At 36.8% G+C, this 18,962-nt stretch overlaps 1 protein-coding gene across 1 annotated transcript in view; it reads left to right on the plus strand.

Annotated features, from left to right (window-relative positions):
• DNAH8 (dynein axonemal heavy chain 8) overlaps positions 1-18,962 on the plus strand; it is a 363,394-nt gene that overhangs the window by 80,768 nt on the left and 263,664 nt on the right. Inside the window, exons 21-24 of the mRNA XM_025418650.3 lie at positions 635-754; positions 9,150-9,285; positions 10,549-10,661; positions 16,004-16,110. Coding sequence (XP_025274435.3) covers positions 635-754; positions 9,150-9,285; positions 10,549-10,661; positions 16,004-16,110 — 476 coding nt within the window. The remainder of the gene's footprint in view (positions 1-634; positions 755-9,149; positions 9,286-10,548; positions 10,662-16,003; positions 16,111-18,962) is intronic.

The raw sequence follows: 18,962 nt of genomic DNA on the forward strand, positions 1-18,962 counted from the left end.
CTTGCCTTCAATATGTAAAAATGGTAGTTGAACTCCCCCTCTCTGCAGCTTAGAAACCATTGGGATATTGGTAGACCGTGGAAGATGGCTGAATGAGGTGCCTCAATATTAATATGAATACATCTAATATTAGTTAGATGAGACATTCATCTAATTGAAGACTGTCTTTTGATTTCTGAGATCTTTGCTACATAGAACATGCATGCCTTTTTAGATGTGCCAGGCTGTGATGGCAGCATGGTACAACAGACAAAACTTGAAGGTTTGGGAGTCAGATAAACCTAGCTACAATGATCTGTCTTTTGCTAACCATATGTTCCTTCCTAGGTTACTTTACTTATCTGAGCCTTTGTTTCTTTCACTGTATAACTTGGATAGCAATGAGTCATAGTCTAGAGTAAGGATTGCCACAGATAGCACACAGGAGATTATGGCACATGTTGCTGCTCTATAGAAGTTTAGTTCCACATCAAGGTTTCTTTGTTGATGTACTCCTAAAATCTCCACCAAATTGTGCTAGGCTCAGGAGCCAAGTTTCTAAATACAGCCCTCTAAATTATTTTAGGATTCAAGTACATTTGGATGAAAGATGAGTTTTCCTCTACACTTTACACTTTTTTTTTCTTGTTGATAGATCAATGACTTGTGTGAAATGCATATTGATACAGTTCTAAAGGAGATAACCAAAACTGTGTTAATTTCCCTGCCTGAAGGTGGTGCTACCAAAGTAGAAGATATGTTAGCGCTCAATGAGGTATGCATTTTTGTATTATGTCTGAATCATAGAAATCCTTGCTCATAAACCTAAAATGTGAATTCATAATCTAACAATGGAAATCTCTGTCAGTAGCATAGCATCTTGTCTTTTTTTGGGGAGCTTCAGATCCAAAGACTTACAAGGCTTTAACAGCTCAAGCCCATGGCTACACCCTAGATGTGGTCTTACTAATACCCCCAACTTCAGGCTGGAGTTTCCTGGGCTTCCGGCAGTGACTCACTGCTCTTCCTTTGCTGTGTTTGTTCCAGGGCGATATCGACTGACTGCCTCTTGGTTTTATCCACCACATACCTTCCCTTAAGCCACTCCCAGAAATCAGAGAGTCTCTGGAATCCTTTCCTCATTCCCATTTCCTAAATACAATCAGGCTTAAGGCAAGCAAGTTTTTGCCTTTTATTCAAAGGTTGCTTGAATTGCCACTTTTTGGTACTTCCTTCCCCCCTTCCCTATGTCAGGCCTTTAAGGCTCATTTGGAGTTTAGCAACTGACGTTCTGATCTAACTTGACTGCCTCCATGTTTGGCCTAATCATATCCATTTTTCACATTGCCACTCATGATCTTAAATCCTTTCAACAGCAGAGGTGATTAGTTTCTACAGGACAAAACCTACCTAACCTCCTTAGCATCAGTATACTGAAATTCTTTGAGTACCTATTTGTCTTCCATTGGCTCAAAATCACAAGGATAGGAACCCTGTCTAATCATTTTTTGAGGCCTGGCACATAGCAGTCTCTCTCAGAAGCATTCACTTTATGTCTTGAATTAGATTTTTTCTTTCTTGCTGACCATGTGCTTCAACTGCACTCATCCTGCTGGTTAGGGTCACCTTGCTTGTGTCCTATTCAAGACAATCAAGGGTGGTTCTATCTCAAAGGGTCCAATCCAGCCAATGGGATACAGGTGACTTTGCTCATTTTTTTATGCAAATGCAGCCTTTTCTTGTTTTTAAGGGTTTGGGAAACCAGCCAGCCTCTTGCCTCAGGACAATTTAGGCATGGGTCAACCCTTCCATACCTAAATTCTAGAAGACATGGGACAAGGTCTTTCAATTGTTCTTTTGAAGTACCCTACACTTATTTCTACTTGATCTCTATCAACGATCAATCTTCCTTTCTATAATCTCAAGATCGGCACCATTTAAGAACTGCCTTCTTCATAATGTATAGGATCTTAAAGTCATTTGTTCTCAGCAATGGGGCCTTGGCTATAACAGAGACAACATGAAATGACCCATGTTTTACATCTCCATTTTATAGCTACATGTTCTCGGAGCATGCAAGTTGAAAATAATTGTGTCTTCCTAGCCATTTGTTCCTTCTGTCATTGTTAAGCTTTTAATCTTTGAAGTCTATTTTGTTTGACATTAATATGGCTACACCAGACTTTCTTGGTTATTATGTTCAGATATATCTTTTTCTGTTCTGTTTTTTTCAACCTTTCTGGATTCTATTTTAGGTTTTCTCTTCTAAAGAACACTTAGCTGGATTTTGTTTTAACCTACTGTGAAAAATCTATCATTTTTGCAAACCGCTGTATAAATTTAATGCACTCCCAATTAAAATGCCTATATAGGGATCCCTGGGTGGCGCAGCGGTTTAGCGCCTGCCTTTGGCCCAGGGCGCAATCCTGGAGACCCAGGATCAAATCCCACGTCAGGCTCCCGGTGCATGGAGCCTGCTTCTCCCTCTGCCTGTGTCTCTGCCTCTCTCTCTCTCACTGTGTGCCAATCATAAATAAATAAAAATTTAAAAAAAAAATAAAATAAAATGCCTATATATTTCTTTTCATAAATTGGATCAAATTGTATTATTTTAAAATGATGAATAATAAGAATAGGTAATAACAAATGAAAATACTTAAAGCCATTGTAACCAAATCAATATGAAATTAACAGAAAAAAACATAGTTGAGAGGAACAAAATAAAGAATCTAGGAGAAAAAGATCATAGTAAAGAAATGGATACATGTCAAAGGTATTATTTTAGTTCAGTGGGGAAAATGATGGGTTATTTAAGTGGTGCTGGCACAACACACTGTTTCTCAGGAAGAAAATATGATTAGGTGCCTATCTCTTTTAATTATTGAGGTATTCTTGACATACAATGTTAAATTAGTTTCAGGTGTATAACACAGTGATCTGACAATTCTATACATTACTCAGTGCAATACACAATAAGCATAGTCACCATCTGTCACCATACATTATTATAATATTATTGACTAGATTCCCTATGCTGTACTTTACATCTGTGTGACAGATTATAACTGGAAGTTTGTACTCCATTTGTACTCTTAATTCTCATCTCCTATTCTGTCCATCTCTCCACCCCCCACCCCCTCTGACAACCACCAATTTGTTTTTCTATACTTATCAGGCTTTTTCTATTTTTTTGTTTTGTTTTGTTTGTTCATTTGTTTCTATCCATGTTGTTGTAAATGACAAGATCTCATCCATCTTTATGGTGGGGTAATATTCTATTGTTTATATATATCACATCTTTTTTTATCCATTCATCTATTGATGGACACTTGGTCTACTTCCATAATTTGGCTATTATAAATAATGCTGCAATAAACATGGGGGTGGATGTATCCCTTTGCATTAGAGGTTTTTAATTTATTTTTTGTTTAAATACCTAGAAGTGTGATTACTGGATCATAGAGTAGTTCTGTTTTTAACTTTTTGAGGAAACTCCATACTGTTTTCCACAGTGGCCATGCCAGTTTGCATTCCCACCCAGAGTACAAAAGGATTCCTTTTTCTCCATATCCTTGCCAACACTTGTTTCCTGTGTTTTTGATTTTAGCCATTCTGACAGGTGTGAGGTGATACCTTGTTTTGATTTGTACATTCCTGATGATCATTGATGTTGAACATTTTTCCATGTGTCTTATGGCCATTTGTATATCTTTTTGGGAAACATCTTCTTGGTGTTAAAATTTTTCCATCTTGGGACACCTGGGTTGTTCAGTGGTTGAGCATCTGCCTTTGGCTCAGGTCATGATCCCAGGGTCCTAGGATTGAGTCCCACATCAGGCCCCCATGGGGAGGCGGCTTCTCTCTCTGCCTATGTCTCTGCCTCTTTCTGTGTGTCTTTCATGAATAAATAAATAAAATTTTAAAAAATAAATTTTTTTTCTGTCTTTGTTTGGTGGAATCCTTCAGGCTGGCTTCTATATTTTTTATATGACTCCAGTAATCTTTCAAAGTTTTCTTGCTTTCTGGAACTATAGCGTATCATAGCTCATCTTGTACATTTCCTGTTCCAGATCTTGGATCACCCATTTCTCATTCCTTATTCCTTTCCATGTTACTAGTGAAAAATGTTACATGGAGATCACAATGTGTGTCCTAGGAAAGGTGCTCATTTTAAACTTTTATCTATTCCTTATAGTATTATTTCTGCATCTCTAAGTAATATACTTGGTGTATTATTTCTTGAATTGGAAAAATTGAACATTACTTTCTTCCTGCTTTAATAAGTAAGTATTTAGCTCTTTGGCCTCCTATATTGCTCCTCCATTGTCTTCTCAATATAGTTATAAGATTATTTTTAGTTAAATAGTAATGGTAAATAGTAACACTTAATTATGCCTATATGAATATTAGCCAATGAAGAACTATGTATTGTACATTTATTTTTTCTTGTACATTTTTTGTCTTTCCTGGAGTTTCTAATTGCCTTTCTTTTCATATGTTCTTCCGAATACGTTATTATATCAGAGTTCCATTTTCCTCCAAGAGACTTCCTTTCAGAGCCCCCTGAATATCTGTTTTTAACTCGGGTTGATTAGTCTCTAGGTCAGCTGCAAAATTATTAATCTGGGACTCTTCCTGTCTGCTTTATTTCCTGGATTCCATATTATTCTTAGAAGAGACAGCCCTTCAGATACTGAAATGGTCTTTTCTGAGCAACTGAAATTTTCCAAAGAAGTCCTGTTTTCTTCCCTGGGGGTTAGGAGTAATTTCCTGCTTGTCATTTTCTTCTCACTCATCCTAGAATCTGACTATAGGTACTTTATACCAGGACTTACTTATTAACAAACAGACTACAAAGAAGCAGGGAATACCTAAATAAGTGTCTTTCTTTTTGTCCTATTTACAATAATAATCATTTTATGTTGGTATGTTCCTGTAACTATTGTGGCACTATCAACTGCTCAGTGGGGAAAAATTCACACTACCAGAAAGAATTTACTTTGAATATACTAACAAAGAAATTTTACATGCATGGAAAGAGAAAAAGATCACACAAATCAGGGAAACTGGAGTAGATTAAGTGTGACCCAGTTTGAATGTGGCAATTTGTGTTGATATCACAACAGAAGAAGCTATTACTATTAGATAAGTGATAAGTCTCCAGACTGTAAGTCAAGATACAAGAGGTGGAATTTTTACGTCTGCTTTGCCATCAATATGCCCCAGTCACTTGCATTAGAGGGATCTAGGATCTGGTAATAAGTGGGCTGCTTTTCCACAAACCTATCATCAGATGGGCCATTATAATGAAGGCAAAGTAAGATTTATAATGACAGGGCAAGTCTGGTAATACTTTAGACAGAAATAAGTTTTGGAAACACACCATACATAATGCTAATTCTGGAGGTAGGTTAGTTTGGACCAACCAGTGGTTTCCAACTGTATTTGGGAAAGAAGGATATTTGCAGTCTGGAAAGTGGTCTTTGACTTGGAGCATCTAACTTTGATTTTAGGAGAGATTATGTGCATTATTGAAAAGCTATCATCCACTGGTTTCAAACTGGATCTTTTGTTCTATGATGCTGAGGCTGGGACTCTGCAAACTACATTTATCTTTGGCCAGCTGGCTCCCTTTTAGGCTTTGCCAAGACTGGTGCTAGAAGGAGGGTAGAGGGAAGAGAAGGGACTTACTCTTTCCTGTTTTTCTTCCTGTTCCAATAAAATCAGACAACCTCTCTTGATTGGCAGTGGCAGTTAATTCTAGGTCCTAGCTTTTTCCCTACCCTTCCAAAACCAGCTTCTTGTGCTTCTCAGATATCCCAATACCACAAGGTCCCTCCCTGAGAGAGTAGCACCAGCTGGGTGGCTCCCTCACTTCCCAGTGCCAGGTTCTAAAAACTCCAGCCTCTTGCCTTTGCTCTCACGAAGGTTCGGGAGCTGTTTCTTGCAGTAACTCTCCATGTGACTTTTGTGTCCTCTTTTGCCTTTCTTGGTCCTTTAACAGTTGTTTAATCACTTCTCTATATCACATTCTCTCATTCTGTCGGTTAAAATAGCTGGTGTGGCACCTGTTTTCCTGACTGAACCCTGACTGACGTATCTGTATCTCGATAGGTATACAAATGGAATAGAAAATCAGGGAAAGGTGATCGAGTTATGATAGGAAAACTGGTAAATACATTAAAGGGTATTAAAAGTTATTTCAACAAAATCAAACTTGACTCTGTAGAGACAGAAAGGAGATTCATGGCTGCCAGGTCTGTGAAGATGGGTGAATGAAGAGGGACTGCTAATGAGTGTGGGGATTCTTTTGGGGGGAGATGAAAATGTTCTGGAAATAGGTAGCAGTGATGGTTGCACAACTCTGCAAATATACTAAAAATTGATTAATTGTACACTCTACAAGGGTGGATTTTGTGATATTATGTTGTGAATTTTTTTTTCTCTCTCTCTCTCTGTCTTTTTTTATTTATTATTATTATTATTATTATTATTATTATTATTATTATTATTTTCTCTCTGTCTTTTAAAGAGGTCACTTGAACAGCTCAGTCAGAGAAGTGTCTGCCTTCGGCTCAGATCATGATCCTAGTGTCTGGGGATCAAGCCCCCCATGGGGCTTCCTGCTCAGTGGAGAGTCTGCTTCTCCTTCTCCCTCTGCTCTTTCCCCCTGCTTATGCATGTGCTCTCTCTCTCTCTCAAACAAATAAATAAAATCTTAAAAAAAAAAAAAAAAAAAAGAAGGAAGGAAAAAAAAATCAATTTGTTTGCCAGGCTGTCCCTGGACAGCCCTTCAGTACAGTCTGTTCTTCACTGAGTTCTAAGAATGGTCCATGGAGAAAGTTCTGACCTCTTTTCAAAATCTAGGTCCTCCAAATGGGCCCGAAATCCTGCGCCTTCTTGCTTTCTTGGCAGCCTTCCTCCCCCAGTCGTCTTCCCTCTTTTCTCAATCTTCATTTTTCCTCTCCACCAGACCTCTCCTACTAGCAGTCTAATATGTTCTATTGTTTTTTCCTTGCTAACAAACAAAAACCTTCCCACACCACCCTTCATTTTTTTTTGAAAGATTTTATATATTTATTTGAGAGAATGAGAGAGAGAACAAGGAGAGGGAGCAGGAGAGGGAGAAGCAGGCTCCCCGCTAAGCAGAGAACCTGATGTGGGGCTCAATCCCAGGGCCCTGAGATCATGACCTGAGCTGAAGGCAGATGCTTAACCATCTGAGCTCCCCAGGAACCCCTCCCTTCACTTCTCATTCACAACCAAACTTCCCATGCCTGCTCTCTTCCTTTATCATCTTTAATTTCCCATCTCCATTAATTTTCCCCAATTCCTGGCTCAAATTATCTCTGAAACAAATTATTATTTTTAATAACTTTGTGGACATATAATTCACACAATGTACAATTTACCCATTAAAAGCATACAATTCAGTGGTTTTAGTTTATTTACGGAGCTGTGCAACCATCATCACAATTTTAGAACATTTCATCTCAATCCTCAGCCCTAGGCAGCCACGAATCTGTTTTCTGCCTCTTTAGAGTTGCTTTTCCCCCTGCTAATCTGAAGTGGCTCTCACCACTGTCATTCCAGTGTTTACCACTCTGTTGGATAAATCAGAAAGGATGGAATAAAAGAGTGATGGAACCAGATGGAAAGAGTTGGTGGGGTATGGAGGGGATCAGAGAATATCTTCAGGTAGGGGAAGGAACATCATTTCTTCTGAGACTGAGAATAGGTGAGAATGGGTTCAGATACACATGAAGTGGTATAAATGAGAGCGAGAGTCTTAGAAGTAGCTCTCTCAATCCAGTAGCCAAATAAGGAACACACAAGGGCAGTACATGAGAATTATGGGACTTTCTGAGGCTTGTCTGGGCAGAGGTTTGCATAGACAGGCTCGGGTCCCTTTGCAGAAGTGGGTTTGAAGGCCTACATTGGCTGCTCCTATTTATTTTTTCTCTTTCCTAAAATGTATGGACATGGTAGACATGTCAGAAGATCTAGTCAATTTTATAGGCCAGTTTTCTTTTCTGAAAAAAATTTTTAAAGATTTTATTTATTTATTCATGAGAGACACACAGAGAGAAGCAGAGACATAGGCAGAGGGAGAAGCAGGCTCCCTGTGGGGAGCCCAATGTGGAACTCAATCCTAGGACTCTGGGCATGACCTGAGCCAAAGGCAGACACTCAACCACTGAGCCACCCAGGTGCCCCTTCTTTTCTGAATTTAATTTGTTCTTAATTTTTTCCCAAAGCCTATCAGAAAAGTTCAGAAAGGCAGAGCACAGGTTTTAAAATCAGATAGCACTGGTTTCAAACTCCTATGTTCCCTGGCTGCTATATAACCTTGGACAAGTTTCTGATTCTTTCTGAGCCTGTTTTCTCCTTTGTGAAAGTGGTTGTCATTTAATTAAATGAATTATTACACATGAAACTCTCTTTTAAAAAAAAAGATTTTATTTATTTATTCATGAAAGAGAGAGAGAGAGAGAGAGAGGCAGAGACACAGGCAGAGGGAGAAGCAGGCTCCACACAGGGAGCCTGATGTGGGACTCGATCCTGGAGTCCCAGGATTGCGTCCCAGGCCAAAGGCAGATGCTAAACTGCTGAGCCACCCAGGGATCCCCACATGAAGCTCTTAAGTTGATGCCTGGCATAAGTGAGCACCAGGCTCACTTTAAAACCTTATTCTGTTTGAATCTCAAACCAACTCTTTGAATTGTCCTTTTTTTGAAGCACCTTTCATTTTCAACTTTTGGCATCCTCCTCTCTCTTGTTCTTCAGCCTTCTTTTTTAACAAAAAAAAAAAAAATTATTTTAAGTAAACACTATACCCAACATGAAACTAGAACTCATGATCCTAAGGTTAAGAGTCATATGCTCTACTGACTGAGCCAGCCAGGTGCCATTCACCATATAAATGTGAATGTAGATGTCTGTGGGTGACTGAGTCAGATAAAAGTCAAAGACTTTGAGATTCTTTTTCTCCTCCTTTTCTTTGCTTGGGCCTTAGCAGCTATGCCTTTAGCCATTGACAATTTTGGATCTAAAATATTATGCTATTGGAAACTATCTCTAGTCATTTTCAAGTGGTGTTAATTATACTTTTATAAATTATATTAATTTTTACACATCTGTAAATTAATAGTCATTGCCTTATTTAATAGACATACACAAAAGAATGGGCTGATGTTCTAAATCACAAAAGTAAGCATGTAGAAGAAGCTGTCAAAGAACTTATATCAATATTTGAAAATATTTATGAAGTTAAGTACAGTGGGAAAACAGCAAAACCATCACCAGGTAACTTTGCTAGTTATATTTGAGTTATAATATTATAATCATAAGAGCTATAGATATGTTCTCAAGTAAGTGCTTTCTGCTTAGCAATTACTAAAATTCCAGACTCCCTGAAGGAAAGCATGTGTTCAGCATAACCCACATCATTTGCACAAACTACTTAGGCATAGGAAGTTCTTTTTGTCAGCTAGAGAATGGTGGGAATCAGATGCCAACCAAGGGCCCATGTTGCAAGTAGTCTCAGTACTGTTATTCTCATCTCTCTGTCTCTGTCTCTCTCTCTTTTTTCTTTTCCTTTTTTTTTTTTCTCTCTTTTTTCTTTTAGCACAGCATTCTAAAATGTCTGGAGACATTTTTGGTCATCACACAACATGAGGGATGCTACTGGCATCTAGTGGGTAGAGCTCAGGGATGCTGCTGAACATTCTACAGTGCACAGGATAGCCTTCAATAACCGAGATTATCAGTAGTGCTGAGACTAAAAACCTATGAACTTAAATAAGTATCCATAGCCTTGGAACTGGAGGGTATTATGCTAAGCAAAATAAGTCAATCAGAGAAAAACAATTACCATATGATCTCATTCATATATGGAATTTAAGAAACAAAATAGAGGATCATAGGGGAAGGGAGGGAAAAAGAAAACCAGATGAAATCAGAGAGACAAACCATAAGAGATTCTTAATCATAGGATACAAACTGAGGCTTGTTGGAGGGGAAGGGAGTAGGGGTAGGGGGTAACTGGGTGATGGAAATTAAAGAGGGTACGTGATGTGCAATGAGCACTGGGTATTAATATGAGACTGATGAATCACTGAATTCTGCCTCTGAAACTAATCATACACTCTGTGTTAATTAGTTGAATTTAAATTAACAAAAATAAATATCCACAATGAGTCTTCTTTCTCTTAGTTTTTCTACCTAATTAGCTTTCTTCAGAAATGTCAAGAACCCCCAAATATCAGCTCATTAAGTTAGAATACTCAAAAGGGTAAACACATATTTTAGAAATATAATATGTAAAGCCCTCTTAAAATGTTTAATTCTATATACTAAGAAGGAGTATATTTATTTCTTTGTAGAATTATGATTCTTTTGGGTGAGTGGTTTAAATTGAATTCAAAGGTGATTCCTACTGAAACAAGTCTTACATTTTTAGATTAAGAACTTTTCAAGAAGGGGTTTCCTAAGAAGGTCTGGTCACATGATGTAAAACCAAATGCTCAATATTAAATGTTATATTTTTGTCTTCTCTTTTATCCATAGAACAGAGGAAACATGTTGCTTTTGGAAGTGAAACAGAAGAGGGTGAGAGCACTGATTATGAGGCTAATATTCCTGAGGTTCATGTTAATGATAAAGAAGATGAATTTAAGAAGGTATTTATTATGAGAATACCTCATTCAATTTAGCAGAATTACGACTCCTTGGATCATAGATGACCCCAAATGGTGCTTTTTCAGTTCTGCAGTTCTGCAGCCAACCTGTATGGACTTACAACCAACCTGTATTTATAACAAAATCTAGAAAGTATAATTTTCAATTCTACACTATAGGATCTGGCAAGATATAGCAATCCTTCTAGTTTTTCCCCAGCACCATCAATTTTTAATGTGATTTTGTCAATACAGTTTATATAATTATCTCCCTCTATTGTGATTGACCATGTTTTCTTATACAGTAAGTGTCATGGGATTGTAGTGCCAATCCATTTGACTCAAGAGTGAAGAATTTTGTTTTCAGTTACCGTGTTTAATGAAATTACCTATATTGCAAGGCCAGATTTTGATTCACTTGGGCCCAAGGATTGCATTTTTTATTAGCACCACAGGGATGACCAGTGGACTCCCCTCCAGGAGAAAGCCTGTGTGGGCAGGTTGTCACATTTTGTTGAGATGTGTCGAGAATGGATTTTGAGAAGGACTCATGGGGTTTCTTGTTCCTTTTTAGGCCTCCCTCTTTTGGTCATGTATCAGTTCTGAATGCCACTCCACAGTTGTGCTAACACCTGCTTTCTCCTCCTTCAGCCAGTTTTTTTTAATCCTTCATACTTATCTTCTTTTCCTTCTTCCTATATTTTACACACTTTTATACCTCTATACCTTCTATATACACACTGGAAAACAATTTTGGAAATAAGCAGCATACATTGGATCTACTTTCAATTTCTTGCTCAAGGAGGACATCACCAATGGGTAGAGAAGTACTTCCCCACTGAAACTAGATTTTAGCTATAGATTTCCTCTCAGTACCATGCTCCAAGCTGCCATTATCAATTGGTAGGAATCAGCTGGAGAGAGGGAGTGTATGCCCACGCCATTGGCTCTTCTCTTCCAATTGCATTCCCTTTGACACTGGCAGGGGTCCTTAGAGCAAGTTTGGTTATCATCAGAGTCTCTTGAATTGGGGGATCACTGGGAGCTGCATTAGTGCAGTCACCTCCTAAAGAGCCTCTGCCTCTCAAATCCATCATCCTCCACATTAGCCTGGTGATTCACCAACCCCGATCATATTCCTCTTTGCTCATGCTGATAACCCTGCTTTCTGACCCAACTCAAACTGACTAGTCTACCCTGTCTCAGAGGAGCAGGGCGTAGAGTAGAAAGAAACGGTATGGCCAGAGCTTAGTCCTGGTTGTGTGACTCACTGCAAGCAAGACATGATGCCCAGATCCCTGGTGAGGCTCAGTATCTGTCCTGTGCTCTGACCAATAAACCTGACAACTCCTCTGGAGGGAAAGAACCGCTTAGAGAGAGAGGCCCACCATGGTCCCAGGGTGATGGAAGCTTCATCCCATATATTTTGGAGTACATTTATCCTCCAAACTGAGCTTTCCGTAAGATAAAGACTAAATATCCTCTTGTGTCCATACCCTTTAAGTGTTAAGAAATGTACCTCACTTAATAAGTGCTCCAGTTTCGTTGAGTGAATTATTGAGGCCTGAGCAAACTAGGAATATTTTGAGCAAACTGAGCAGAGGGAGAGAGAGAATCTTAAGCAGACTAATGCCCAACACAGAGGCTGATGCAGAGCTTGAACACCTGACCCTGAGATCAGATCTGAGCCAAAATCAAGAGTCAGATGCTCAACTGACTAAGCCTCCTAGGTGCCCCTGGTGGCTATATTCTTAATTTTTCCAAAGTGGCTGCATCAATTTACCATCCTACCAATAGTATATGAAGGTTCTCTTTTCTCTACATTTTCTCCAACACTTGTTATTTTTTATATTTTTGATAACAGCCATTCTAACATGTTAGGTGTTAGGTGGATACCTAATGGTTTTGATGTGCATTTCCCTAATAATTAGCGAATTTGAGCATCTTTTCATGGGCCTGTTTTCTTTGGAGAAATGTCTATTCAGATACTCTGCCCATTTTAAAATTGAGGTGTCTAGTTGTTATTGAGTTCTATGAGTTCTTTACATATTTTGGATACTAACCTCTTATTGGATGTATGGCTTGCAAATATGTTTTACCATTTAGTAGGTTACCTTTTCATTTTGATGATGGTTCCCTTTGATGTGTAGAAGCTTCAATTTTATATTGTCCCATTTGTTCCTTTTTGTTTTTAGAATCAGACCCACAAAGCCTTCGCCAAGACTGATGTCAAGGAGCTTACCACCTATATTTTCTTTTAGGAATCTTATGCTTTCTGGCCTTACATTCAAGTATTTAATCCATTTTGAGTTAATTTTTGTGCGTGGTATAATGTAGTGGTCTGAATTCATTTGTTTGCACATGGATGTCCAGTTTCCCCAGTACCATTTGTTGAAGAGATTTTCTTTTTTCCACTGTGTATCCTTGGATCCTTTGTCGCAGATTAATTGTTCTTATACAAGTGGGCTTATTTCTGGGTAGTCAGTTCTGTTCCATTGATCTCTGTGTCTGTTTTTGAATCAATACCATATTATTTTAATTACTGTAGCTTTTTAGTTCAGTTTGAAATCAGGGAGCATGATATCTCCATCTTTGTTCTTTCTTAAGATAGCTTTGGCTATTGGGGATCTTTTGTGGTTCCATACAAATTTTAGAATTATTTGGTCTGTTTCTTTGAAGTATGCCATTGGGATTTTGGTAGGGATTACATTTAATCTGTAGTTGGCATTTGGGTATGTACATTTTAATAATAATAATTCTTCCATGACATGAGCACGGACTATATTCCTGCTTATTTGTGATTTCTTCATTTCTTTCATCAGTGTCTTACAGTTTTCAGTGTACAGATCTTTCACTTCTTTGCTTATATTTATTACCTAGGTGCTTTATTTTTTTTGATGCAATTGTAAATGGAGTTATTTTCTTAATTTCTTTTTCTGATAGCTTGTTATTAGTATATAGAAATGAAATAAACTCTTTGTGTATTTATTTTGCATCCTGCAACTTTATTGAATTCATTTATTAGTACTAACAGTTTTTTTGGTGGGCATCTTTAGGGTTTTCTATATATAGCAGCATGTCATCTGCAAATACTGAGTGTTTTACTTCCTGTTTCTTGCCTACATACTATGACTATGTCCTCCAATATTATCTTGAATAAAAGTGGGGACAGTGAGCATCATTGCTTTGTTCTTGTTCTTAAAGGATAAGCTTTCAGTTTTTCACTATTGAGTATGATGTTAGCTATTGGACTGTCATATATGGGCTTTATTATGTTCTATACCTGTTTGTTGAGAATTTTTATCATAAATGATAATAAATTTTGTCAAATGCTTTTCCTGTATCTATTGAGATTAACATATGATTTTAATCTTTCATTGTGTTAATGTGTTGTATGATGTTACTTGATTTCATCTTGTTAATGTGTTGTATGATATTTAACCATCTTTGTATCCCTGGAAATAAATCCCATTTAATCATGGTGTATGATCCTTTTAATGTATTGTTGAATTTGGTTTCCTAATAGTTTGTTGAGGATTTTTGCATCTATGTTCATTAAAGATATTGAGGTATACTTTTCTTTTTGTGTGGTGTTCTTTCTGGTTTTGGTATAGGGTAAGACTGGCCTTGTAAAATCTGTTTGGAAGACTTCCTTCCTTTTCAGTGTTTTGGAAGTTTTGAGGAGGATAGGTATTAAATCTTCATTTCAGTGTTTGGTTAGATTTGTTGGTGAAGTCATATGGTCCTGGAATTGTTTTGAGAGTTTTTTTAAAAAAAGATTTTATTTATTCATGAGTGATACAGAGAGAGACAGAGATAGGCAGAGACACAGGCAGAGGAAGAAGCAGGCTCCACGTATAGGAAGCCTGACGTGGGACTTGATCCCAAGTCTCCAGGATCATGCCTTGGGCTGAAGGTGGTGCTAAACCACTGTGCTAAACCGCTGAGCCACCCAGGCTACCCTGAGAGGTATTTTATTACTGTTTCAATCTCCTGAATAGTATTGGCCTATTAATATTTTCTATTTCTTCAAGATTCAGTCTTAGAAGATTGTGTGTTTCTAGGAATTTATTCACTTCTTCTAATATGACCACTTTGTTGGCATATAATTGTTTGTAGTAGTTTCTTATGATCTTTTGTATTTCTAGTTGTAACTTCTCTTTTATTTCTGGTTTTATTTCTTTAGGTCTAGCTAAAGGTTTGTCGATTGTGTTTATCTTTTTAAAGGAACGGCTTTTAGTGTCTTTGACCTTTTCTAAATTGCTTTCCTTTAATTTCTATTTCATTTAGTTTAACTCATATATATTATTTCCCTTCTACCAATTTTGGGATTTTTTTGTCCTTCTTTTCCTAGTGTCTTTATTTTATTTTTTTAAAAGATTTTTATTTATATGTAACAAATTGTTTTTCTTTTCCTGCTTTTAGGATTATCTCCTTTATCCTTAACTTTTACCATTTTAATTACAATGTGTCTTGGTGTGTATATCTTTGAGTTCATCTTATTTGGAACTTTGTGCTTTATGCACGTGGATATCTAATTCCTTCTTCAGACTAGGGAAAATTTTAGCCTTAACTTCTTTAAATAATTTTTCTGGCTCTTTTTGTCTCTCTCTCTCTTCTCCTTCTGAGTTCCCTATAAGCACTTTTACCACTTGATGTTGTTCCAAAGGTTCCTTAAGATAATTTCACTTTTCTTAATTCTGTTTTTATTTTGCTGCTTTGGGTGAATTCCACTGCTTTGTCTTCTAGCTCACTGATCTGTTCTCTGCTTCATCCAGTCTGCTGTTGAACCCCTCTAGTGTATTTTTCAGTTCAGTTATAACTTCTCTTAGATACTTTCTTGTATTTTCTCTCTCTTTGTTGAAGTTCTCACTATGTTCATCCATTCTTCTCCCAAGTTTGGTGAGCCTCTTTATGTCTATTTGTACTCTTTATCAGGTAGATTGCTTATCTCTGTTACATCTAGTTCTTTTCCTGAGTTTTTTTTCCCCCTTGTTCTTTTGTTTGGAACATGTTTCTCTGTCTCCTAATTTTGCCTAATTCCCATGTGTTTGTTTCTATGTATTAGGTAAGTCTGCTACGTCTCATAGACTTAAAGGAATGGCCTTATGCCCAGAAGTTCAGTCTTCCCTCATCATCAGAACGAGGCACTCAAGGGTATCCCTTATGTGGGCTTTGTGTGCCCTTCAATTGTGGCAGAACTGTGGCTGTGGCACAGCAATGGGTGGGCCTGGCACTAAGTCTAGTGTAGAACATGACTGTGACTGCTGTGGTACATTGGTGGGTGGGTGATCTTGCTATACCACCATATTGAACCCAACTATCAATATTATTTCTTGTTACAGGAATGTAAAGAAATCTATGCCTTTTTCTCTCATCAATTACTAGACAGTCTTCAAAAAGCTACACAGTTATCTTTGGACACAATGAAAAAAAGAATATTTGTTTTAAGGCAAGTTGATGATATGCTAAATAAGCCTGGTAATACTGTCATAACATAATGCTAATAGTACCTCTTATTTTTATTATTTTAAAAATTATAAAATTCAAATAGCATTTATGAAAAAACTGTATGAAAATATATGTGTAGTACCTCAAGAACAGCGATCAGATGAACAACCATATTCCTAGCACCCAGGCCAAGACAAAGAACATTGAACACTATTGGTCCCCTTACCAGGCTTTTCTCTGTGCACCCAAACGTAACCACTATCCCATCCCAATAATAAACTTCATGTTTATTATTGTCTTAATTTTCCTTGCAGTTTACCATGTTTGTATCCCTAATCAATGTATCACTACATTTTGTCTGTACCTGAACTATGTTCAGTATTATGTTTTTGAGATCCATCTATGTTGATATAATTCATTATACATAATCTGTTTTTTCTACTGATGATGGTCATTTGGGTTTCCAGTTTGAGCTATTCTGAATAAAGCCTCTGTGAACATTTTTTTTACCTGTCTCCTACACTTGTTATGAATGGAATGGTTGGGCCCTGGGGTATGTGCATGCCTCACTTTACCATGTGATGCCCAGCATGAGAGTCCCCATCATTCCTCATCCTTGCACACAATTGATATTGTTCAATTAAAAAATTCTTACCAGCAAGTGGGTGTGAAGTTGCATCTCACTGGGATTTAAATGATCATTTTCTTAAAAAGAATTGATCATTTTTTGGTTACTGATGAGGTTGAACATGTTTTCATGTTTATGAGCCATTTGTGCCTTCATTTCCTTGAAATGTGTGTTTTTTTCTTTCTCTTGTCTTATCTTGGCTTGGTTGACTTTCTTCCCTTCTTTCCTTTCTTCATTTATTTCTTTTTACCTATTTTTCTATTGGATTAGACTTATTCATGGATGTTCTTGATATATTACTTTGTTGATGATAATATAGCATATATCTTCTTCCTGTTGTGCCTCTCTTTTCATTCTTTTTTATGGTGTCTTTTACTGAGTTTAAAGTATTAAAATTTATCAACTTTTTTGGAAAATATTCAAACTTTTTTATCTTTGTGATTTTTTATGTCTTTTATAAGAAATCGTTCTTTACCTCATAATGTCTTCTAAAATTCTATACTTTTGTCTTTTATACTTAGGGATTTAACCCACATAGTCTTGATTTTTGCGTTTACTGTGAGGTAGGAGGTCAATATATTTTTCCATATGTTTCATTAATTAACTAAACAAAGTTTGTTGAAAATTACTTTTTTCTTTGAGAGGATTATTTAAAGTACATTGAATCTATAGGTGATTTTGGAGAGAGTCAGCATCCTTACGATATTGAGTCTACCATCCAGAATCATGGATTACCTCTCCATTTAAGTCTTCTTTACTATTTTTCAATGAAGTTTTATAATTCTCTGTGTAAAATTCTTGTACATTTTTGTTGGATTTATTCATTGGCTATTTATGGCTGAATTTTAATTTAATCACATGATTATAATCTCCCAATGTGACTGTGAACTTGACAAATTTTCCTTCTGTTTTGATCAGTTCTTGTTTGATGTGTTTTAAGACAATGCTGTTAGGTGCATGCAAGGTCATAGTAGTTAAATCTACTTAGGATGTATTTTTTACTTTTTATTTTATTCCTTTTGTATATTAATCCTAATTACTCAAATGGTTTTTAGTTTGTTATTAATTTTACTTTACCAGCTTTTTTGGCATATCACTTTTTAGCCCTTTTTCCAACCTTACTGGGCAGTTTTTTTCTTTTATTTCTTAAAAACATCACATGCCTGATGATGATTATTATTTTTAAAGATTTTATTTATTTATTTCAGAGAGAGAGCACAGGAGGGGAGGGTGTTCAGGTAGATGGAGAAAGAGAAGCTGTGTCCCAGCTGAGCAGGGAGCCCAACATGGGGCTCAATCCCAGGACCCCAGGATCATGATCTGAGCCAAAGGCAGACACTTAACAGACTGAGCCACCTCAGCACCCCTATGCCTGATTATTTTTATTCAATCTGATTATCTCTGCTTTTTAAAAGAGTTTAATTAGTTCACATTTATTATGATTTTTTATGTAGTTACACTTAATTTATGACATTTAATTTTATGTATTCTTTTTAGTATCTGTTTTCTTTGGTTCATTTCATTATCTCAGTTATCTTTGGGATGGATAATATTTTCCTTTTATTTTCTTTACAGGACTTCAGTTATTTAAGTAGTTACCCTTAAATTGAGACTATTGTATATCTTGCTCCAGCTTAAAAAAAAATACTGTCTATGGTTATTCAGTTTTCTGGTCTTATTTCTAACTACAAGGGTCTTGATGTGCTTTACTCACTGAACTGTACCTACCTCATTATTGCTGCTTGACGTTTTAGTTTTTACCTTTTTCTGAACACTTAAAAATAATTTATTTACTGGCATATTTTATTAAAATCTCTGATTCTGTATATGTCTTGTATCCCACTGGTTCCTTAAGATATAGGAAGGGTAAACTCTCTTATTCTTCATTTGAAGTCTGAAAAATGCCTTTTTTGCTTTCATACTCTCAGGACAGTTTGGTTGGATAAAAAATTTTTGTTTGTCTCTCAGCACTTTGAAAAAGTATTTCACTTTTTCTGACTTACATGGTTGCTGATGAGAAGTCTGCAGTAAGTCTAACTGAAGATTGTTTTTTATCCTTGATGTTCTATAATTTTCTTTCCATGTGTGGATTTGTCTTTATTTAATTCTGCTTTGTTCTCAGTGTGTACTTTCTTACTGAGGACAAATAGCATTCCTTAATTCTGGAAAACCCTCAGCAATTTCCTCTTCAGTTATTGCTTCTGGGACATTCCTTTCATTCCCCT

Source organism: Canis lupus, chromosome 12 (genome assembly GCF_003254725.2).
Source record: "Canis lupus dingo isolate Sandy chromosome 12, ASM325472v2, whole genome shotgun sequence".
Lineage (NCBI taxonomy): Eukaryota > Metazoa > Chordata > Mammalia > Carnivora > Canidae > Canis > Canis lupus.